The 24,324-nt window shown below is 40.2% G+C and overlaps 1 protein-coding gene across 1 annotated transcript in view; it reads left to right on the top strand.

The window, feature by feature from the left end:
- SCN11A (sodium voltage-gated channel alpha subunit 11) overlaps window positions 1-23,581 on the top strand; it is an 85,975-nt gene extending 62,394 nt beyond the window's left edge. Inside the window, exons 22-27 of the mRNA XM_061127812.1 lie at window positions 277-546; window positions 1,221-1,274; window positions 2,574-2,711; window positions 8,299-8,403; window positions 15,386-15,656; window positions 21,954-23,581. Of these exons, the coding sequence (XP_060983795.1) occupies window positions 277-546; window positions 1,221-1,274; window positions 2,574-2,711; window positions 8,299-8,403; window positions 15,386-15,656; window positions 21,954-22,981 (1,866 nt within the window). The 3' untranslated portion in view covers window positions 22,982-23,581. The remainder of the gene's footprint in view (window positions 1-276; window positions 547-1,220; window positions 1,275-2,573; window positions 2,712-8,298; window positions 8,404-15,385; window positions 15,657-21,953) is intronic.
- The last annotated feature ends 743 nt before the right edge of the window (window positions 23,582-24,324 follow it).

The raw sequence follows: 24,324 nt of genomic DNA, 5'->3' as shown, positions 1-24,324 counted from the left end.
AGTCGAGCTGGGCTCTGGCTTCCCTTCAGTCCTAGGGCAGGTGTCTCAAACACCATCATCAGAAGACACTTCTCAACTGATCCTGTAGCAACCGAAAGGACCCATAGTGTATGGAGCTGAGAGCAGGGCTTGCCATAGGTTTGGGGTTCAGAGTTGGAATGTAAAGATGAGGTTTCAAGAAATGCAGCCCCACACATCAGACCCATCGCGGGAAGATTAAGAGCTTGGTGAGTCTCACACACCTATTATGTTTTCCTTCTGCTTTGTTTCCTTAAGGTGGTAGTTTATGCTCTCGTAGGTGCCATACCTGCTATTCTGAATGTTTTGCTTGTCTGCCTCATTTTCTGGCTCATATTTTGTATCCTGGGAGTAAGTCTGTTTTCTGGAAGATTTGGAAGATGTGTTAATGCAACAGATGTAAAATCAGTTATAGATTATAACATTGTTGCAAACCGGAATCAATGTGAAAGTGGAGATTTCCTCTGGCACACCCCGCACGTCAACTTTGACAATGTGTTAATGGCCTACCTTGCGCTACTGCAAGTGGTGAGTGCTGTTGGTTTGTTTTTCACTCTGGGGAAAGAACCCTCAAAAGAATCATAAGCCACTTCTCAGCTAATAAAAATATAATGACTCCGCTGAAATAATAGAATCAGACCCCGATTTCCTCACGGAGCTAAAGCCCTCTGGAATTGTTCCCCACTGAGCATCGCCAACTTTATTGTCTACTGAGCTTCAACCTCCAAGACCCTGTAAGGGTTTGGACCTCACACTCTGTCCTCTGGTGCCTTGTTCTCCTTAGCTCCAGCCAGAGAGACATGGAGCCTCAGATGCCAAGCCACACCTGTAGTAACAGTTCCCTGTGGGAGCAGTCTCATGTCAAACTGTGGTTGCAAGGTCTTGGACAGATAGAGCAAATAGATGTGGCATCAGGAAAGAGCCTTAATCAGGTTCTTTGCATCAGCTGGTCCATAACTTCTCTAGGAATTTTTAAGGCAGAAATTTCTCTTGTTTTTTAAACTTTTTATCTTGTGAAAATGAAGAAAAAATAATACAAAACACATGTCCATGAGCTTTTTTTCAGCTGTTCCTTTATGTAGACATTCTGTCCAGGAAGGGTGGACCATCATCTTATATACATCTGCCCTCTGGACTTTCTGGCTTTTGTATGTTGATGACAAGTCTATAATGGTGTTCATGTTTCTCTTCTTTCATTGCAGGCAACATTTAAGGGCTGGATGGATATTATGTATGCAGCTGTTGATTCCACAGAGGTGAGCTTGTGTTCTACCATGTTGTAGAGTGCTAGGATCAAATCAGGAGAATCATGACTACATGGCCAGCCCAGAACTTCCCTCATCATTGTTCCAGTGGCCAGGGTTCTCTGCCTTTTTTACATTAAGACAAACCCTATGAAACAGGGATTACAAGGGTTCTTATTCATCTTCCTGTGAGTATTACATCCTAGCGTGCTCACAGCTCTGATGTTCTCTGTCTATTTCTCTTTCTGACAATTCCCTGGGTACAAGTGAGGTGAGCTTTTCTCTGTTCCTCTATCTGAACCTCTCTTTCCAAGATTATCAGCTTGCTGCATAGTCTTATGTTAAATTGTCAGTTAAATTGACTGAATATTAATTCTTTCTTTCCATTATATTGTTTCCAGACTAATGCCTACCCTTAATTCAAACAAGTAGATGCCTGAAGCCAAGTGGGACTAAGGTTAGGTACTCTTCAAGGCAAAAGAGAAAAATAATTGTTTCAAATATTTATGTCCAATACCGTGGTTTCTATGGCAGGTGTTCAATAACAAATACCATAAGTACTTTGAGCAGATGACAGAGCTATCAACACTCATCTCTATCTTTGAATATGACTAGAGAAAAGAAAAGAGAGATGCTCCTACCCCTATCCCCAAAATGAATAAAACCAGAGCCTTGTGACGAACTTGGACAGAAGGGATCTTGGATGCTTTTGGTCATGCCTCAAGCTAGGCCAGCTTGGTTGTAGTCCATTTTTGTCCATTCCAGAGCTTGAGCATTCATTCATACACTCATTCAATGTGTGTGGAGAACCTCGTGTCACAAGCTATGCCAGGCACTAGGAATTCAGGAGTGACAGAACACAAGCACAGACTAAATACAATAGTGTAGTGGGCTCCGTAGGAACGATGGAGCTATTCAACAGGGATTGGTAGTTAGGCTCCTTCTCGTGAAATGAACATGTCCCTTCTCTGGTGGCCATCTTCAATTTGGCCCCCTCTAGTTATGTGTCTATACGGACATCCTAGAGACGTTTTCAAAGGACACACACAATCGCGCTACTCCCCTGTCTCACAGCCCTTCAGTGATTCTCCATTGCTGCAAAGAGAAGTCCTAATGTCCCACCACACCCCCTCCCCACTGTGTGGGGGAGCTGCGCTGGGGGAAACTGAAGGAGGGGAAAGGGGCTCCCTGCAGGGCCACGGCTCACTGGAGGAGGCTGAGTGGTTAATGGCTCTGCCACCAAGCAGTGAAGATGGCTCATATTTTTCTCCAGTAACTGTTTTCTTCTCTCATTAAAACAATCCCTAACAGGAAGGACAACAGCCACGGTTTGAGGCACGTTCTTGCATGTACCTTTACTTCGTAGTTTTTATCATCTTTGGCTCATTCTTCACTCTGAATCTCTTTACTGGTGTTATTATTGACAACTTCAACCAACAGCAGAAAAAGATAAGTATGGGGATTGTCCTGATTTGGTGTTTTTACCCCCTCATTTCTCCAAAGAGCTTGAATGGAGCATAAATCAGTTCTAGATTGTTGTGCAAAGTAGCCTTTATCATCTGCATGAGAATGAAGAGGGAGCCTCTTAGAGAAGAGTCTTGAGGATATGGCTGAAAAGAGACTGCATCAGCTGGGTTTTATTAGTCATTGTTTTTATTCTTCAGTCTACCCTCTTAAACAAAGGACATTGTTGAACTCTAATAGAAAACCAAATATCAGGATCAGTATTTATGTCAAATTTTAGTAACCTTGCAAGTGTATTCGGGATAAAAAGAGTACAGTCCCTGACTTAGGATAGTTCAGTTTACATGATTTTTCAGCTTTCCGATGATGTGGAAGTGATACACATTGAGTAGAGACGTTGCTACAGGTTTTGAACTGTGATCTTTTCCTGCGCTAGAGGTATGCAGTGCAATACTTTCCTGACACTGAGCAGCAGAGCCACAGCTCCCGACCCTCCGCGCGCTCACTGAGGATAAACAGTGGACATGTACTCACAGCAATCTGTACCCATACAACCGTTCTGCTTTTCACTTTCAATCCAGTATTTGATAAACTAAATGAGATATTCGACACTTTATTTTCAAATAGGGTTTGTGTTACGTGATTTTGCCCAACCGTAATCTAATTTCTGGGCTTCCCTGATAGCTTGCAATGCGGGAGACCCTGATTCGATTCCTGGGTTGGTAAGCTCTCCTGGAGAAGGGATGGGCTACCCCCTCCAGGATTCTTGGGCTTCCCTTGTGGCTCAGCTGGTAAAGAATCCACCTGCAATGTGGGAGACCTGGGTTCAATCCCTGGATTGGGAAGATTCCCTGGAGAAGGGAAAGGCTACCCACCTCAGTATTCTGGCCTGGAGAATTCCAAGGACTAGTATAAGTCCATGGGGTCACAAAGAGTCAGACATGACTGAGCAACTTTCACACACACATGAAAGCTAATTTCTAAGTGTTCTGAGCATGTTTAAGGTAGGCAAGGCTAAGCTGTGATGTTCAGCAGGTTAAGTGTATTAAATTCATTTCAAGTTACATACAGTATTTTCAACTTACCATGGGTTTATCGGATGTAAAACGATTGTAAGTGCAGGAAAAATCTGTAAACTCTCCTCTTTCTGTAAACTTGCATCCCCCCTCTCAACACTCAAGTCTCAGCAGATTTACTGAACTTATTTGGAAAGAAGATGGTGCAGAAGAGACAGGTTTTTTCCCCCACCGTGTGTTGTGACAAACATATATTTGTTTTTCTGATTCAATAATCTATTGGAGCATTGTTGTAAATGTGGAAAAAAGAGTAAGATAAAAAGAAAATTTAAATCACCCATACGGTGATCACCAAATGATAACTATTTTAGATTAAGGCTCATCATTTTGGTACCAGCTTTTCCAGTTACTACTAAATAATACTAAATGTTTCTTTTACACTGTTGAGATTATATAATATTTTTAACTGTCCTCTTCATTAGTTATGAGTTCATGTCATGAGATCATCTTTACTATAAGAATTTTCATGGATGAATTACATCCCATATTATGGATAGATCATAATTTGTTCCAACCATTCCCCCACTCTCCCTTTTAAGGACATTTAGGTCATTTCCAAATTTCTTGCTCTTCTAAAATAATCATGAACATTCTTGAAAGTCTGTCTGTATATCTCTGATTATTTCCTCAGGATAAGTTCCTAGAATTTAAGGCATTGAAGATAGATTGTCAAATTACCTTTCAGAAATGCTACGCTGGGTGCCCTCCTTTTGCAAGACATGAAGATGCCTGTTTATTCTGTTCTCATCATTCTGACTTTTGTAATTTTAAATCATTTTTTCCAGCTTGATGGGTAGAAGTGTTATCTCACAGTTTTACATTCATTCATTTGACCATTTCTGAAGTTATACACTTTTTCACAGGTTGATGGCCATAACTGTTTCTTCCTTGAGTTTTCTGTCTATATAGTCTTTGTCACTTCTTAAAATTGATATTATCATTTTTTCTTATGGTTTTATATAGTATGTCCAGTTTGGCTTACCTCTTACAATTTTGTAATGACATCTTTAATTTTTAGACATTTAGCATATGTATGAAGTCAAGCTTTCAATCTTGTCCTTTTACCCTCTTTTCTTGAATTTATACACTGAAGGCATTTCTCAATCCTAAAATCAGGTGGCTAAATATTCACCTTTCGTTTCTTCCTTGTTGTTTTGCGACCCTTCTTTGTTTTTCTGTTGAGCTTTTCTTAATCCATCTAAAATGCATCCTGATACTGCTGAGCTTCCTTAGTGTCTGCTGGGAGAGTCATTCACAGTCCCAGGCAACTACATAGCTGCTGTTACTCAGGAGTGTACTATGTGGAGTCACCTCTGTGACACGCAGCTTGATTGCAGTCAACACCTACAATCTGAATGTCAGGCCTTGCGATTTTAGATTTAAGCTTGCATTTGAAATCACTGTTTTGATCAGTCCATAGCATTTTTGTTCTATTTTGTTTTACTTTTTATTACAGAAAACTTCAAACACTCACAAGAATATGGTAAAATGAAGCTAAAATACCCATCACCCAGCACAACATTTATTGATTTAAGAACATCCTTATACCTTCAATGTCTTTCCCCACTGGATCCTTCCACTGAATTTTTTTTTATAGAGCATCACATACATCATATTATTTCATCCACCAATTTTTCAGAACGTACCTCTTTTTAAACATAACTACAATTCCATGATCACATCTAAAAAGTTTAATATGAGTTCTTTAAATTCATCAAAAATCCAGTCAATGTTCAAATTTCCTCCAGTCTTTTATATTCTCAAAATATTTATTCATTCTTTAACTGATTAGTTGATTGATTGTATTTAAAGTTTGCTTCTTTTCAAATTAGGATTCAAATCAGGTCTTTGCACTGGATGACTTCCTTGCTCCCGGGATTGACAGTATGTTCTAGGCGTTGTTTTTACACTTTTTGTTCCAGATCTGGAATCAGCCATTTTTTTAGGGAGTTCTGGGAGGTAGGGTTCTAAGATCACAATCTAGAATGCTCATTGTGATTATTTTGGGACTTTGTCAGTGGACAGAGCTACTTCAAATTTAGGACTACAAGGTTTTCATTTAACCAGTACATCTGTATCTCCTCTTTTCCACACTGAGAAAACTGGTTCTTGTGGGTACAGAATGTGATAGCCTTTAAAATTTCCATAGCTGTTCATTTTATTTATCTCACAACACACAAAGGGCAGTCTCGTAATAATAGTATTAACACTATCATGATGTATATGATTACTGAAGATAGTTAATGTCTGCCAGGCATCCGGAAAAAACCTGGTTAACTTCTAGGGCTGGGTGGTTGGTTTATTTATTTATTTATTTATTTTTGCTGTGGCAAAATGCTCATAACATCAGATTTATCATCTTATGCATTTTTAATGTACAGCTCAGTAGTGTTAAATACATTCATAATGTTGTACAACCATCATCATCATCCATCTCTATAACTCTTCATCTTGTAAAACTGAAACTCTACACCCATTAAGCCATAACTCCCCGTACTTCCCACCAGCCCCTGACAGCTCCCATTCTACTTTCTGTCTTCATGATTTTAACTGTTCTAAGCATCTCTTGTAAGTGGAATCATGCAGTACTTGTCTTTCTGTGAGTAGCTTACTTCATTTAGCATAACGTCCTTAAGGTTCATGCATGTTGTTGCATATTGCAGAATTTCCTTCTTGTTTAAGGCTATGTATATATCATGTTTTGCTCTTTCATCCATGTATTGATGGACAGTTGGGTTTCTTCCATGTTTTAGTTAATGTGAATAAAAGTCCTATGAACATGGGTGTCCAAACATCTCTTTGAGACCCTGCTTTGATTCTTTTAGGTCTATATAGACGTGGAATTGCTGTATCATATGGTGATATGTACAATATACAAAGTTTCTAATTTCTCTACATTCTCAGGGACACTTGTTTGCTGTTTTGTTGATAGTAGCTATTCTAATGGATGTGAGGTGATATATCATTTCGGTTTTGATTTGCATTTCCCTAATGATTAGTGACACTGAACATTTTTTCAGCCATACAATATGGCTTATTGGCCATTTGTATATCTTCTTTAGAGAAATATCTATTCAAACCTTTTGCCCTTTTAAAAATCAGGTTGTCTGTCTTTTTGTTTTTATATTTTCAGAGTCCTCTATATAATATTAATCTCTTATTGGATATATGATTTTCAAATATTTCCCCACTCTGTGTGTTGCCTTTTTACTCCATTGAGAGTGTCTCTGATGCCCCAAAATTTAAAACTATGAAGTCCAATTGGTTTGTTTTTTCTTTTGCCTTTTGTGTCATATCCAAGAAATCATTACCAAATCTAATGCTTTGAAGCTTTTGTTCTGTGTTTTATTCTGAGAATTTTATTGTTCTAGATATTACATTTATGTCTTTGATCCATTTTGAGTTAATTTTTGTATATGGTGTTAGGTAATGATTCAGCTTCATTCTTTTGTATGTTGATATCCAGTTTTCCTGGTGCCATTTGTTGGAAAGACTGTTCTGGGACTGTATTTTTTGGTCCATACTGGTGGTGTAAATTTAAACCCCACACCCTCATCAAGGCAGGCTTGGATTCACAAGTTCTCAGTGAAGGGTATAGACTAAGACGATGTCCTGGTTGTCTTCTCTCCCCAGCAGATATGTTTGGTTTTCTTCTTCACTCTGTAATGGCAGCACTTGGAGAATTCCATTACCAACACACAGGGTTCTTGGGCTAACCCCACTGTCTTTTCCCTGTGACCCCCTTGTACTTATTAAATCCTAAGATTCTCATTTTTGCAGAAGTTAGCAAGTGTTCTTAGGCCAGCCATGACTTCAGGACTAATTTACTACTCTTTTTTTCCTCTCTCTTGATTTTCAGATGATGGAAATTTTCCTTACTTTTTGGGCAAGTTCAGCTATGTCTTTTAAAAGTAATTCTGTTCTATTTTATCCAGCATTTCTAGATGTTTTACCACTTCTCCCACCCTAATTTCATGAAAATCCTCCTTCACTTTTCTGTTCTTTATTACTCAGTGGTGAAGACACTTAAATCTCTCTAATTATTTTGGCAAGAATGGCTCTAGACAGATGTTTTTGAAAATTTTATTAGTGATATATGCATTCATATATTTAAGAGAATTTTAGTTGTCACTTTTTAGGACTTTTCATTTAGATTTTTATTACTAATATCTATGTTTGTTTCACTGTAGTTTGATTTACACAACTTGAAGTATGTTCAGCTTTTGTAAAGTTTCTGTGGATGTTTGCAAAGAATTTGTAGTCTTATTTATATTATAAAAAGAGAAATATAACTGATAAAAGTAACATTTCTCCCTTATTCCTTAATTTAAATCCTGTTTCCTTTAGGCCCTTCCTTAGAGTCTCATTCTGCTTCAGATTGGAATTTTAGGATTTGTTGATAGAAATGCAATATAACTTTAAAACTATTTCTGAAAATTCAGAATTCATTTGCAAAAATCTGTTAATGATAATTAGCTCTCATCTTCTCCACATACTTAGGTGGCCAAGATGTCTTTCTGACAGAAGAACAGAAGAAATACTATAATGCAATGAAAAAATTAGGATCCAAAAAACCTCAAAGGCCCATTCCAAGGCCTCGGGTGAGAGCGCTTGATTGATTCTAAATACATGGATGTATTAAGTCGCTATGAGGAACTCAGACATCTGTAGTGCCATTCTCTTTAATTTTTAAATTTATAGACTTGACCTAAGAACTCTATATGAACCAAGGTACACTGGCGTATGACTCGAGTTCTTAGGAAAATCAGACATTCGGATTCAATAATAAATGCCTGGGCAACAACTTAAATTTACTTTTTCGTGAGCATCTGAGAGCTGCTTGGGCTTCCCAGGTGGCATTATTGGTAAAGAACCCGCCTGCCAATGCAGAAAACGTAAGAGATGCGGGTTTGATCCTGGGGTCGGGAAGATACCCTGGAGAAGGGCACAGCAACTCACTCCAGTATTCTTGCCTGGAGAATGCCATGGCCAGAGGAGCTTGGCAGGCTACAGTCCATAGGGTTGCAAAGAATCAGACATTACTGAAGCAACTTGGTGTGCATGCATGCACGAGAGCTGCTCAGTATATCCTCATTACAGTGATGTGAATTTAGCAGCTTGTTTGAATGTAATCTTGGCCAATTTAAGATGTATTTATAATATATTTTACCACCTTTCTCTGGTGTGAAATTGAGGTCACGCATACTCACTTCCACTTCACAAGTATTTATGATAAACTTTCTATCTTAGGCGCGGACACACTTTTTCTGTAAAAGGCCAGGCAGTAAATATTTTAAGCTTTACAGGCCATGTGGTTTCTGCTATTACTACTCAACTTTGATGTTGTAACACAAAAGCAATCATTATAGATAGAGAACAAAAGTTCTTGGCTGTGCTCCAGTATAACTTTATTTATAAACACCAAAATTTGGATTTCATGTAATTTTCATGTGTCAAAACTTTATTCTTTTTGAGTTTTTTCCCCCAAAACTCATTCTGAGTAAAACCTGTTCAGAGCTCATGGGCTGTACTAAAACAGCTGAGGGACCAGATGTGGCCCTTTGGGCCACAGTTTGCTGAGCCCTGACTCACGAGGCACTTGCAGGGCTGCTCTGTGCTTACAGCCCACTGAGGGGCTGGGATTTGAGAGCATTAGGTTATAAAGTCATACGACAGGCACAGCTGGTAGTTCTGAGAAGGGAGTTTGGAGGCTTTCAAGACAAGGAGGGTCAGGGGTACCAAAAAGTCTGAGAAAGCAGTATGGAAGAGGGGCTTGATATCTGGTGCATGTAGAGGACTTGGAGATTTTCATTCAACCATGAGGTCCCAAATTATCAAAGTGAAAGTGAAAGTTGCTTAGTCATGTCCGACTCTTTGTCATCCCATGGACTATACAGTCCATGGAATTCTCCAGGCCAGAATACTGGAGTGGGTAGCCTTTCCCTTCTCCAGGGTATCTTCCCAATCCAGGGATCGAATCCAGGTCTCCCACATTGCAGGCAGATTCTTTACCAGTTGAGCCATAAGGGAAGCCCAAGAATACTGGAGTGGGTAGCCTAAAGGCTCCAGCCGGGCCTTCCTGACCTAGGAATCGAACTGGGGTCTCCTGCATTGCATGTGGATTCTTTCCCAATTGAGCTATGAGGGAAGCCCTAAATTATCAAAGGTATGTTTAATTTTCTGCTATTCCCAGCAATCAGAATAGAGCCTAGCATTAAGTATGTTTTCAATGATTTGTTGAATAAAGAAGTATGTTTTAGGGCACAAAATCCATCCCACTAGGCTTAAACATTTGTGTTGCACTAAAAATGTCTATAAATGTCAGGACAAGTGTTTAGAATTTATACAGTGAAAAATTTTTATAAAAAGTTAAATGATAAAATTATATTTGTAGAGTTTTCATCTGACAACAGTATGTGGAACTTAAATTTACCTAAGTCAAATCTAGCTCTTAAGTACCATTCTCATTTTCTAGTACTAATTTCACTTTGAAGTGACTTCACAAGGACAGAAATGGTAAGGACCTAACAGAAGCAGAAGAGATTAAGAAAACGTGGCAAGAATACATAGAAGAACTATACAAAAAAGGTCTTAATGACCCAGATAACCATGATGATGTGGTCTCTCACCAAGAGCCAGACTTCCTAGAATGTGAGGTCATGTGGACCTTAGGAAGCATTACTACAAACAAAGCTAGTGGAGGTGATAGAATTTCAGCTGAGCTATTTTAAATCCTAAAAGATGATGCTGTTGCATTGTTACACTCAATATGCCGGCAAATTTTGAAAACTCATCCATGGCCACAAGACTGGAAAAGTCAGTTTTCATTCCAATCCCAAAGAATGTTCCAGTTGTGCTTATTTCACATGCTAGAAAGGTTATGCTCAGAATCCTTCAAGCTAGGCTTCAGCAGTTTGTGAAATAAGAACTTCCAGATGTTCAAGCTGGATTTAGAAAAGGCAGAGGAACCAGGAATCAAATTGCCAACATTCGCTGGACCAGGGAGAAAGCAAACGAATTCCAGAAAAACATCTACGTCTGCTTCAGTGACTATGCTAAAGCCTTTGACAGAGATGGGAGTACCAGACCACCTTACCTGTCTCCTGAGAAACCAGGTCAAGAAAGAAGCAACAGTTAGAACTGGACATGGAATGACTGACTGGTTCCAAATGGGGGAAGAAGTATGACAAGGCTGTATATGGTCACCCTGCTCATTTAACTTTGATGTGGAAGCTACAGTCCATGGACCCACAGAGTTGGACATGACTGAGCGACTAAGCACAGCACAGAGTGAAAGTGAAAGTTGCTCAGCCGTGTCCAACTCTCTGCTACCCCATGGACTACACCGTCCATGGAATTCTCCAGGCCAGAATACTGGAGTGGGTAGCCTTTCCCTTCTCCAGGGGATCTTCCCAACCCAGGGATCGAACCCCGGTCTCCTGCATTACAGGTGGATTCTTTACCAGTTGACCCACAAGGGAAGCCCAGGAATACTGGAGGGGGTAGCCTATCCCCTCTCCAGCAGATCTTCCCATCCCAGGAATTGAACTGGGATGTCCTGCATTGTCGGTGGATTCTTTACCAACTACGCTATCAGGGAAGCCCACAGCACAGAGTACATCATGCAAAATGCCAGGCTGGATGAATCACAAAGTGGAATCAGGATTGCTGGGAGAAATATCAGCAACCTCAGATATGCAGATGATACCACTCTAATGGCAGAAAGTGAAGAGGAACTAAAAAGCCTCTTGATGAGGGTGCAAGAGGAGAGTGAAAAAGCTGACTTGAAATTCAACATTGAAAAAGTCATGACATCCAGTCCCATCATTTCATGGAAAATAGAAGGGGAATAAGTGGAAGCAGTGACAAATTTTATTTTCTTGGGCAGAGACTGCAGTCATAAAATTTTAAAAGATGCTTGTTCCTTGGAAGGAAAGCTATGACGAACCTAGACAGGGTATTAAAAAGCAGAGACATCACTTTGCCAACAAGGTTTCTATAGTCAAAGCTATGGTTTTCCCAGTAGTCATACATGGATGTGAGAGTTGAACCATAAAGAAGACTGAGCGCTGAAGAATTGATGCTTTGAAATTGTGTTGCTAGAGAAAACTCTTGAGAGTCCCTCTGACTGCAAAGAGATCAAACCAGTCAATCTTAAGGGAAATCAACCCTGAATACTCATTGGAAGGACTGATGCTGAAATTGAAACTCCAATACTTTGACCACCTGATGCAAAGAGCTGACTCATTGGAAATGACCCTGATCCGGGGAAAGATTGAAAGCAAAAGGAGAAAGGGATGGCAGAGAACAAGATGGTTGGATGGCATCAATGAGTCAATGGACATGAATTTGAGCAAACTCCAGGAGATAGTGAAGGACAGAAGGAACCTGGCATGCTACAGTTCATGGGGTCACAAAGAGTCAGACATGAATTAGTGACTGAACAACAGCAAACACTTTGAAGTTCTTATTTAAACTTGAGCCAACAAGAAAGGCAAAGAGAATTTTTGTTTATATGTGCATGATATGCAACCATTGATTCAGTACCAGTTGGTCCCAGATTTGAAGTTTATTAAAAGACGCATGAGACACCCATTTACTGGTTTGTTTCGTGACGGATGTGGAGCTGGCAGTGCAGCACACAGCTGAACAGAAGCTGCAGTGACCCATGTGCAGCTCCTAGGCCTCTGCACTGCCCTGGGCTTCCCAGGCGGCTCAGTGGTGAGAGGACCCACCTGCCGATGCAGGCAGAGACACAGGAGACACAGTTTCTATCCCTGGATTGGAAAGATCCCCTGGAGGGGGAAATGACAACCCACTGCAGTATTCTTGCCTGGCTGGGAAAATCCCATGGACAGAGGAGCCTGGCAGGCTGCAGTCCCTGGGGTTGCAAAGAGTTGGACGTGACTGAGCACACAAGACACATACTGCACTGGACATGTCAGAATGCAAGAGATGAACTTGAAGTGGGCATGGACTGCTTTCCCACAGGGATGCCGCCACCTCCATTCCTAACTATCTGTTATAGCTTGTTTGTTGCCTGTCTCATCGGGGAGTAGGTGTTACCCCAGAGACATTCCTGCATGGCTCACCAATCATGGCTTCACAATGAGTGATTCCGACAACCAAGTACAGCTCACCAGTTAATGCCAAGCATTTATCTTAAACTCTATATTCCAGAGAGCAGTGTTGCATGAGGTAAACCCCAAAACCCTATCCCCTGGTGTCCAAATTTGAGCTTAGACTTTGAATCAGCTGTTAGCCCTTAACTGGGCTTCCAAGGTCGTGCAAATGGTAAAGAATTCGCCTGCCAATGAAGGAGACATAAGAGACATGAGTCCAGTCCCTGGGTCAAGAAGATCCCCTGGAGAAGGAAGTGGTACTCCACTCCAGTATTCTTGCCTGGGAAATCCTATGGCCAGAGGAACCTGGTGGGCCCCAGTCCACAGGATCACAAAGAGTCAGACACGACTGAGCATGTATAGGCTAGCCACGCTAGCCCTTAACTCCCCAGAGATTTTTTTTTTAATTTCTAAAGTCTACATATTATCTTTTGACCTTTGGAGTAGCAACTCCGTAGAGAGGGAAGTACAGCTGTTTTAACCTGAAAAGTGATGGATATTCTTTCCAGCAGTAAGACCAAGGGCTCTGGAATCATTTCTAGCTAAACCATTCCCACAAGGTAGCTTCATTACAGGCTTTAAAAATTATCCTGAGGTATAGAAGTCACTATAAAATGACATAGAATGTATGTATAATACATTAAAATACATAGAATGTATCTTAAAATAACATAGATTTTTTTTTGATCCTCTACCACATTTGGTAGCTTATATTTTTAATTTCCTCCACTTTCTAAATATTAGAGTTGAACTGTAAGGCCAGTGCTTACCATACCCTTACATTTATTCTCAGCCCTTATTCTGCTTTCTTGGAGAGTATCCTTAAAAGTAATGTTTCTCAAGGTCCTTTCTGACTTCCCAGTTGCATTCTTACATAGGAAAGGCATTTGACTTTCACGTTTCTTCTCCAGACTCCTTGAGAAAAGTTTTAGAGCTCCTGGAGCAAAGTTTGAAAGACATCAACTTACATGTAATATCCTTCTACTGCTGTTCCAATCCTTCTTCTCATTGCCCTTGCTCTCCCATAGTGACAGCATTCATTCTCTTGATGTTAGTTCATATCAGTACTGATGCCATAGAACCATTTGCTTTCCAGCTCTCTGCCTGAACTCCAGAACCATACCGCTACCTGCCCATGTCCCTTGGATGTCCCACTGGGCACTTCAAACTCCAGGGTGCCCAGGACACATCCATCATCTCCCCACCAAACTCCTCATCTGCTGTTCTCCAGTTGATTGAATGCACCAACAAGCAGAAATGATAACCTCAGCCTTAACTTTCCCACAGCCTACTCCATTAGAACACTCTTAGACTCCTGCTTCTACTTCCATATTAGTTCTTAAACCTAAAAACTCATGTCTTTCTCTACTGTTATGACCACAAAATATCATCTTTTGCCTGGATTACCCTAACAGATGCCTGGGGCTGTAGACATGAATTCTTAGGGGTCTGTGCATTTTCCAAATAGAACACTATGTGCATACTTTGATTAGATGATATATAATATGAAATAATCTAATATATACATATGAGATATATATATATATATATTAGGTTATACATAAACAACCAATGTATAGTCAAGCATGCCATGCAATATCAGTGTCTGAGTTTGTGCTAAAGAACAGTTTCCACTTAAGCAAACAACCAAGTAGTGCCTTATAGAGATAATTAAAGAAAATAGTGGAGCAGTTGAGTCATTGCGCTGCACGTGGTAGATAAGGCACGGAAACTTGAGTTAGAACCTGTACTAGTGCAATCAGCACACCTTTACTTTGGAGCAGGCCATCCATGTACGAAACAATATGCAAGTTCACCATCAGTACTAATGTGAAATAATCAGTTTTTCTGTTTTCAGTTTTAGTAATCACTGGATTAGAATCCCATTTGTCTAGCCTTATTGTCAAGTGAACAAGAATTAGAAAATTGACTTTCAAGAATTGCTTGAATACAGTGTTTTGGTTGAGTATAGGTTCTGATTATTCTAAACTAACAAATGGAGCCTTGGAGATGTTAATTCTGTCTTGTCCAACAAAAGTATGTGAGCAAATATCCTCTGCATTAATATTATTAAAGTCAAAATACAGAAGTAGGTGAAATATACAGACCAAAGTTCATTTTTTTATGATTAAACCCAACATGAGTTATTTTATTTCAGCAAAAACAAATCATCCACCACATCAAAGTTATGTTGTTACTAAAAATTTACATATTTATTTAGTTTCAAAATGGGATTAAAGCTATATGCCTACATTTTAAAACCAGTTTCTAATTAAATTTAATGAAATTAAATGAAAAATATCTTTTAGAAGAATTTCTTGCCCCTTTAAAAAGTGTGCATTTTCCAAGAAACTACTTTAATTGTAAGAGAGGGCAAATGCTATTGTATGTGCCTTTTAATGTATGTGATTTCATTCCTACAACTCCAAATGATCTATGACTCCTTTTTATTTTTCCTCAGAACAAGTGCCAAGGTTTTGTGTTTGACTTCGTCACACACCAGGTCTTTGACGTCATTATCATCATCCTCATTCTCCTCAACATGCTTAGCATGATGGCTGAATCACATGACCAGTCAGAAGCCACGAAGCATTTACTTGATCGTCTCAACCTGGCCTTTGTGGTCATCTTTGGATTTGAGTGTCTCATCAAAATCTTTGCTTTGAGGCAATACTACTTCACCAATGGCTGGAATTTATTTGACTGTGTGATCTTGGGCCTTTCTATTGTTAGTAAGTAAAATTGGCAACCCAGAGGGGCTTTCATCTGAGAGCCAGAAGTAAACTTGTAAATCTTATCATTTGAAATTTTGTCCAGAGTATCCACAGAGCAGAAAATTAAATTTAATGTGGTTTTTGAAAAAAAAAAAAAAAAATAGATGAATGAATGCCATTATCTTTGGGGAGTTGCTAGAAGATACAGAGTAATTTTCACTCCCTTGACTATCTACACAATTGAAATAGAGTTAAGTAATTATGTGGATCATTTATTCAGTGGGGATAGATGAAATTAAGATGACTTAGAAGTTTTTGTGAGGCTACCTGCTTTATCCAGGGAATTGAGTCAAAGTTCCATTTTCTTCTACAACTATAAGGCCTAAAGAGCATTTCTTGTTTTAAGGATTTGGCATTTAGTTTCCATGTTTTTCCTTAGTTCAAAATCCTTGTGGATGTCAGATCACAATTACTGTGTCCCAGTGACATTGCTGGGCCTTCCTTTACCTCCTCCTTATAGAGGGCCTCCATGGCTCAACCTGTATGGGGCTTGTAAGAGTGTCTCATAAGGACAAATAGTGCTTTTTTGTGTGCTGAATCTCATGTTAAATTATAGTGGAAACTACATAGTGTGTCAGCTGCTTCGGTTTCACTCACCAACTAGCTTCACTCTATAATCACTATATTTTTCTTAACTGCAGACAGAAATTAACCTTAAGGTTTATAGAAGAATAGGGAGAAAAAGAGGGTTATTGCCATACACCTTTCCATGAAACATATACACACACATGCACGTACATTAACTTCGAAGTTAAATTCTTCATGACTAAGCTGTAAGATTTTACTCTGGGTTTTTGAAGTCTGCTTTAATTAAACTGATAATTTAACTATAATTGCGTATAACTACCTATGGGTTCTTCTCATTGTTCAAAGAGCATGAAGGCAGTGAAAATGAATTTCACAAGTGGAAGCTTTTGTTTTATCTCAGAAAGGATGCAATAAACAGACTTGCTGGATCAAAATATTTTGGTTCTTAACACGATAGCAGCAGTGCAGATGTGTCAGGGACCAAGAAAATGGTACAGTTCATAGTCTGTTCTACTTTTTAGCCATGGAAACTTATGTAGATAAGGCTTAGTAATAGATCTTTTGATAGACTTACGGTTTAATAGACTGTTAATCTTTATTAGTTTCAAGCACAAGTCCTGGTGAAATTGACAGCAGCAATAAAGTTAGAAAATCATGATGAGTCTGGGGCAACCGCCTGAGCACTTAAAGAGCTCCTCCTCCAATATGCAGAGAGCAGCTCATTCATTCCACTGTTTGGTGAACTTTTCCCAGGCAGTGCCAGGCATTGTAGAGTTCACGGTAACTGAAGGAGGTCGCCATTACCCCTACCATACAGCCAATAGCCTACCATAGAGACTGAAGACTCTAGGACTGGGCCGCCTCAGGCCAAAGTACAGGTAGAAAGCACAGCCCCTCCCATCAGCAGAAAATTGGATTAAAGATTAACTGAGCAAGGTACCGGAGAAGGCAATGGCACCCCATTCCAGTACTCTCGCCTGGAAAATCCCGTGGACAAAGGAGCCCGGTGCAGGCTACAGTCCATGGGGTCGCGAAGAGTCGGACACGACTGAATGACTTCACTTTCACTTTTCACTTTCCTGCATTGGAGAAGGAAATGGCAGCCCACTCCAGTGTTCTTGCCTGGAGAATCCCAGGGACGGCGGAGCCTGGTGGGCTGCCGTCTATGGGGTCACACAGAGTCAGACACGACTGAAGCGATTTAGCAGCAGCAGAGCAAGGTACAGCCCTCCAGAGCAAGACCCAGTCTTCCCTGCAGCCAGTCCCTCCTATCAGGAAGCTTGCACAAAACTCTTACCCTCATCCCTCAAAGGGCAGACAGAATGAAAACCATAATCACAGAAAACTAACCAAAATGATCACATGGATCACAGCCTTGTATAACTCAGTGAAACTATGAGCTATGCTGTGTAGGGCCACCCAAGACAAATGAGTAATGGTGAGTTCTAACAAAACGTGGTCCACTGGAGAAGGGAATGGCAAATCACTTCAACATTCTTACCTTGAGAACCCCACAAACAGTATGAAAAGGCAAAAAGATATGACACTGAAAGATAAACACCCACCCCACCCCCAGGCCAGTAGATGTCCAATATGCTACTGGAGAGGAGTGGAGAAATAGCTCCAAAAGGAATAAAGAGGCTTAGCCAAAACGGAAATGATGCCCAGTTGTGGATGTGTCTGGTGGTGAAAGTAAAGTCTGGTGCTATAAAGAACAGTATTGCATGGGAACCTAGAACGTTAGGTCCATGAATCAAGGTAAATTGGAAGTGGTCAAACAGGAGATGGCAAGGGTCAACATTGACATTTTAGGAATCAATGAATTAAAATGGACCAGAGTGGGCGAATTTAATTCAGATGACCCTTATATCTGCTACTGTGGGCAAGAATCCCTTAGACGAAATGGGATAGCCCTCAAAGTCAACTAAAGTATCTGAAATGCACTACTCGTGTGCATTCTCAAAAATGACAGAATAATCTCTGTTCATTTCCAAGGCAAACTGTTCAACATGACAGTAATCCAAGTCTGTGCCCTAACCACTGTGCTGAAGAGTATAAAGTTGAATGCTTCCATGAAGACCTACAAGACCTTCTAGAACTAACACCAAAAAAAAATGTCCTTTTCATCATAGGGGACTAGAATGCAAAAGTAGGAAGTCAAGTTATACCTGGAGTAACAGGCAAGTTTGACCTCAGAGTACAAAATGAATCAGGGAAAAGACTAACAGTTTTTCCAAGAGAATGCTCTGGTCATAGCAAACACCCTTTTCCAACAACACAAGAGACGACTGTACACATGGATGTCACCAGATGGTCAATACTGAAATTAGGTTGATTATATTATTTGTAGCTGAAGATGGAGAAACTCTATATCATTAGCAAAAACAACACAGGGAGCTAACTGTGGCTCAGATCATGAGCTCTGTAAAATTCAGACTTAAATTGAAGTAAGTAGGGAAAACTACTAGACCATTCAGGTATGACCTAAATCAAATCCCTTATGATTAAACAGTGAAAGTGACAAGTAGATTCAAGGGATTAGATCTGACAGACAGACTGCCTGAAGAACTATGGACAGAGATTTGTAACATTGTACAGGAGGCAGTGATCAAAACCATCCCCAAGAAAAAGAAAGGCAACAAGGCAAAATGGTTGTCTGAGGAGGCCTTACACATAGTTGAGAAGAGAAGCGAAAGACAAAGGAGAAATGGAAAGATATATCCATCTGAATTCAGAGTTCCAGAGAATAGCAAGGAGAGATAAGAAAGCCTTCCTAAGTGATCATTGCAAAGAAATAGAGGAAAACAACAGAATGGGAAAGACTAAAGATCTCTTTAAGAAAGTTAGAGATACCAAGGGAACATTTCATGAAAAGATAGGCACAATAAAAGAAAGAAACAGTGTGGACCTAATAGAAGCAGAAGAGATTAAGAAGAGGTGGCAAGAATACACAGAAGAACTATACAAAAATGATCTTCGTGACACAGATAACCACGATGGTGTGATCATCATCTAGAGCCAGACATCCTGAAGTCCGAAGTCAAATAGGCCTTAGGAAGCATTACTACAAACAAAGCTAATAGGGGTGATGGAATTCTGTCTGAGCTATTTAAAATCCTAAAAGATGATGCTGTGAAAGTGCTGCACTCAGTATGTCAGCAAATTTGGAAAACTCAACTGTGGCCCCAGGACTGGAAAAGGTCAGTTTTTATTCCAGTCCCAAAGAAGGGCAATGTCAAAGAACGTTCAAACTACCATACAATTACACTCATTTTACATGTTAGCAAGGTTATGCTTAAAATCCTTCAAGCTAGGCTCCAGCAGCACGTGAACCGAGAACTTCTCGGTGTACAAACTGGGTTTAGGAAAGTCAGAGGAATCAGAGATCAAATTGCCAACATCTGTTGAATCATAGAAAAAGCAGGGGAATTCTGGAAAAATATCTACTTCTGCTTCACTGACTACGCTAAAACCTTTGAGGATCACAACAAATTGTGGACAATTCTACAAGAGATATAGGAGTACCAGACCACCTCACTTGCCTCCTGGGAAACCTGTATGCAGGTCAAGAAGCAATAGTTATAACCGGACATGGAACAACTGACTGCTTCAAAAGGAATATGTCGAGGCTATACATTGTCACCCCCTGCTTACTTAACTTATGTGCAGAGTACATCATGTGAAATGCTGGGCTGGATGAAGCACAGCTGGAATCAAAATTGCTGGGAGAAATATCTATAACTTCAGATATGCAAATAATACCACCCTAATGGCAGAAAGTGAACAGAAACTAAAGAGCCTCTTGAAGGTGAAAGAAGAGAGTGAAAAAGTTGACTTGAGAATTCAACATTCAAAAAATGAAGATCATGGCATCCAGTCCCATAACTTCATGCCAAATAGATGGGGGGAAAATGAAAACAATGACAGAGTTTATTTTCTCGAGCTCACAAATCGCTGCAGATAGTGACTGCTACCATGAAATTAAAAGATGCTTGCTCCTTGGAAGAAAAACTATGACAAAACTAGACAGTGTATTAAAAAGCAGAGACATCACTTTGCTGACAAAGGTCCTTATAATCAAAACTATGGTTTTTCCAGTAGTCAATGCATGCATATGAGAGTTGGACCATAAAGAAGGCCGAGTGTTGAAGAATTGATGCTTTCAAACTATAGTGCTAGAGAAGACGCTAGAGAGTCTCTTGGACAGTCAAGAGATCAAACCAGTCAATCCTAAAGGAAATCAACCCTGAACATTCATTGGAAGAACTGATGCTGAAGCTGAAGCTCCAGTACTTTGAAGCTCCAGTACTTTGGCCACCTGATTCAAAGAGCGACTCATTGGAAAAGACCCTAATGCTGGGAAAGATTGAAGGCAGGAGGAGAAGTGGGTGAGACAGGATGAGATGGTTGGATGATATCACCAACTCAATGGTCATGAGTTTGAGCAAAGTCTGGGAGATAGTGAAGAACAGGGAAACCTGGCATGCTGCAGTCTATGGAGTCACAAAGAATTGGACACGACTGAGTGACTGAACAACAACAAAATTAAGACTTACCACATTAAGGAATCAGAAAAAGACTGAGAAATTAATTGAACCCCAAATCACTTGCTGCACGAAAGAACTGAGCTCACAGGAAAGACAAATTACTGTGAGCTTGATTACTCAAAGAAATATTCACAGAGGAAGTGGACCTTAAAGGAGGGACCTCCTCCAGTTGTTGCTGAAATGGTAGAAGTTCCACATCTCAAAAAAATTGATTTTCCATCATCTCTAATGACCTTAGAGGATCCTAGAGGAAGAACAAGGTCCTGTGTATACGAGGCAAGCATGTTCAAGCCATTCTGTAATATTTGGTTCAAAATGTGTTTTGTTTTAAATCCTTGTATCACTTGCTTTCAGAGCAAGCAATGAGAAAACAGGGTGACGTTTTAGGCCAAATATTCAGCAGTCTGCAGAAACTTCTGCTTGAGATTCCACTTCTGGGATATTTACAATAACAGAGAAACTGTCTCCAATTTATTCCCGTAGCTTTTTGAGTTTGGACTTCCAGAAGTCCTTGGAATGAGCGTATTGACAAAGATGAGAAATCTGTGGCAGGTTTAGCCCAAAGACAAGCATTGGAACATCACCTTCTTTCTCTAGCTCTGTCCTTGCCTATAGCAGGCTGTGTTCAAATTCCTCTACAGTAAGAACCTGTTTGTTTAAGAAACCTTGGGGTTAGGGGTGTACAGCTTCCACTGATAGCTCACACTCAGGCTTCAGTAGCAGAAATTTCTCTTTGCATTATAATCTAAATGACTCCATCAATAGTTTATCTGTTTTCCATTCTATGTATATAATAAATATAGAAAACTGTTATATTTTCTACCTCATGAGTGATTTTAAATGCCCAACATAGATGATAATGTATTTCAAGTCCATTAGGTAACTTACAAAATAGCCTTTAATAAACTGCATTTTATTTCTTTTTTTTGGAGGGTCTTCTTAGATGTCCTGTCCCACCTAAATTCCTATCTAAATTGTATAAACCTTGAAAATTGCTCTCCAGTTTAAGGCACATATATTTTTTTCCCCTCAGATGGGTAAAAAAATTCTTAATTTTGTACATAAGCTGAAAAGTAATGGTAAAAAGTTGGTCTCACTCAGATTGAAAGCAGGAGAAACAGGCTATGTCAAAAATCAATCTGCCTCCTGGAAATTCATTGACCCTCCTCCTTGTCTTCAGGTACAGTGGTTTCTGCCTTGGAAAGCCAGAAGCATATTCCTTTCCCTCCAACACTGTTCAGAGTGGTTCGCTTGGCTCGGATTGGCCGAATCCTGAGACTTGTTCGAGCAGCACGAAGAATCAGAACTCTGCTTTTTGCTCTGATGATGTCCCTGCCCTCTCTATTCAATATTGGTCTTCTCCTCTTTCTGGTTATGTTTATTTATGCCATTTTTGGTATGAACTCTTTTCGCAAAGTGGAGGAAGATTCTGGAATTGATGACATCTTCAACTTCCGAACTTTTATAAGCAGCATGCTCTGCCTCTTCCAGATAACCACGACAGCAGGCTGGGATGCCCTCCTCAGCCCCATGTTGAAATCAAAAGAGTCCTGTGACCCCAAGTCAGAGAGCTGTCACCTCTCTACCATAGCCATAATCTACTTCGTCACCTATATCATCATCTCCTCTCTCATTGTGGTCAACATGTATATTGCTGTGATTTTAGAAAACTTCAATGTAGCCACTGAAGAAAGTGAGGAACCTTTGGGTGAAGATGACTTTGAAATGTTCTACGAAGTCTGGGAAAAGTTTGACCCAGAAGCAACACAGTTTATCAAATATTCTGCCCTTTCTGACTTTGCTGATGCCCTTCCTGAGCCTCTGCGTGTGGCAAAGCCAAATAAATACCAATTTTTAGTCATGGACTTGCCAATGGTGAGTGGAGATCGTCTCCATTGCTTGGATATTCTCTTTGCTTTCACCAAGAGGGTACTTGGTGAGTCCAGTGGCCTGGATAGCATGAAAGCAGCGATAGAGGAGAAGTTCATGGAGGCCAACCCTTTCAAGAAGTTATATGAACCCATAGTCACCACCACCAAAAGGAAGGAAGAGGAAAGATGTGCTGCTGTTATTCAAAAGGCCTTTCGAAAGTACATGATGAAGACCAGGTGTACCTTGAAAGACAGGCCTCATTCAACCCTCCAGACACTCTCCAATGGAAACTTACCCAGCTCTGGGGTGGCCGAGGGCAAGGTCCATTATGACTGAGCCCCACACCTACACCCATACCTCACAGCCTCCAAGCCTTGCCTCCGGCCTCTGAGCTCCAAGCCATCCACAGCTCTGTGTACAAACAAGTGAACTCTTCGAACTAGCCGTTCCTTTTTTTTTTTTTTTTTCCCTAGCTGAAAGAAAATATTTTAGAGTTCACATCAAAGGATTCTTATAGAGATAAGGGTGCCTGACTATTACTACCAGTACTGTTTTAACAAAGAAAAAGACACTAGAAAGGTCTATAGAAGACATACTAATGTGAGGATTGAAGCACAGTTCTAGTTATGTCAAAAGAATAAGAAACAAAAAACACATTAAAGTTTTAAATTATGTTTCCCATGTGTTCCTGAGTACTGTGTCCAATACCTTTGTTGGATGTTTTCCCCAGTATGTGGTTTATCACGTATAGCTCTTTTGCATGCTAAGTGAGAATTCAAAACCTGCCAATAAACACTTATTGCAGATTTTTTAAGCCAACGTTGAATATTTTGAGTTTATTTCAAACCTAAAAGCATGATCATGATTTGTATCAGTTACTACCCTATCTTTCACTAGCTGCAATATCTGTTATATATATGTGGGGAAAAATAAATAAATGAAGCTTTCAGTTGCATTTCATTTGGATAATACACTAAAAATCCTTTTGTTTGGTGCTTGTGTGAGTAGTGGTTTAAATGTGGTGCCTAAGTTGGAATTAAAGACAATAGCCAGTGGTGTGCTGATAAGTGCCTAATAATTGATCTTCAGGAAAAAAGAAACAAGCCATGATTTGTAGTGTTTACTGATTTCTGTGGTGAATACTCCCGTCATGACCGATTTCACACTACCAACATGATGTTTCTGAATGTAGAGTTGGGAAAGATGTCCACAGTCAGTTCTCGTGAGCTGCCCAGAGCTGGCTGAGCACACCACTGACTGGAACCAGTAAGACAGTCTCACTTCCGGTTAAATATCTGCAGTGGGCACCTTGGATGGAGAGTGCACCCCACTTAGCACAACACCTGGACCCCAGGGCAGGGGGGGCCATAAGACGTAATGATTAGCCAGAGACCTCATTCATTTGATGAGCCCTACATTGAGTTCTGGCTGAACATATGCATGAAACACAGCCCAGAGAACAACCAAGTCGATCAGAAGGGCCTGGCCCCAGGAATATCCCAGGACCTCCCTAAAACTTGGAGTTGCCCAGAGGCCAAGCAAGACATTAGCTGGACTGGGGGCAAAGAACTACAGTATAACAATCTAGGCTCAGCGGAAAATCCCGCAGAAATAGCCCTGGAATCCTGTATCTCTGACAGGCCAGAGGAGGTGATGTGTTTGTCAGCAGCCTGGAGTCT

The sequence above is a fragment of the Dama dama genome, chromosome 24, assembly GCF_033118175.1.
Source record: "Dama dama isolate Ldn47 chromosome 24, ASM3311817v1, whole genome shotgun sequence".
NCBI classification, from domain to species: Eukaryota; Metazoa; Chordata; class Mammalia; order Artiodactyla; family Cervidae; genus Dama; species Dama dama.
This window is presented reverse-complemented; position numbering and strand designations above follow the sequence as displayed.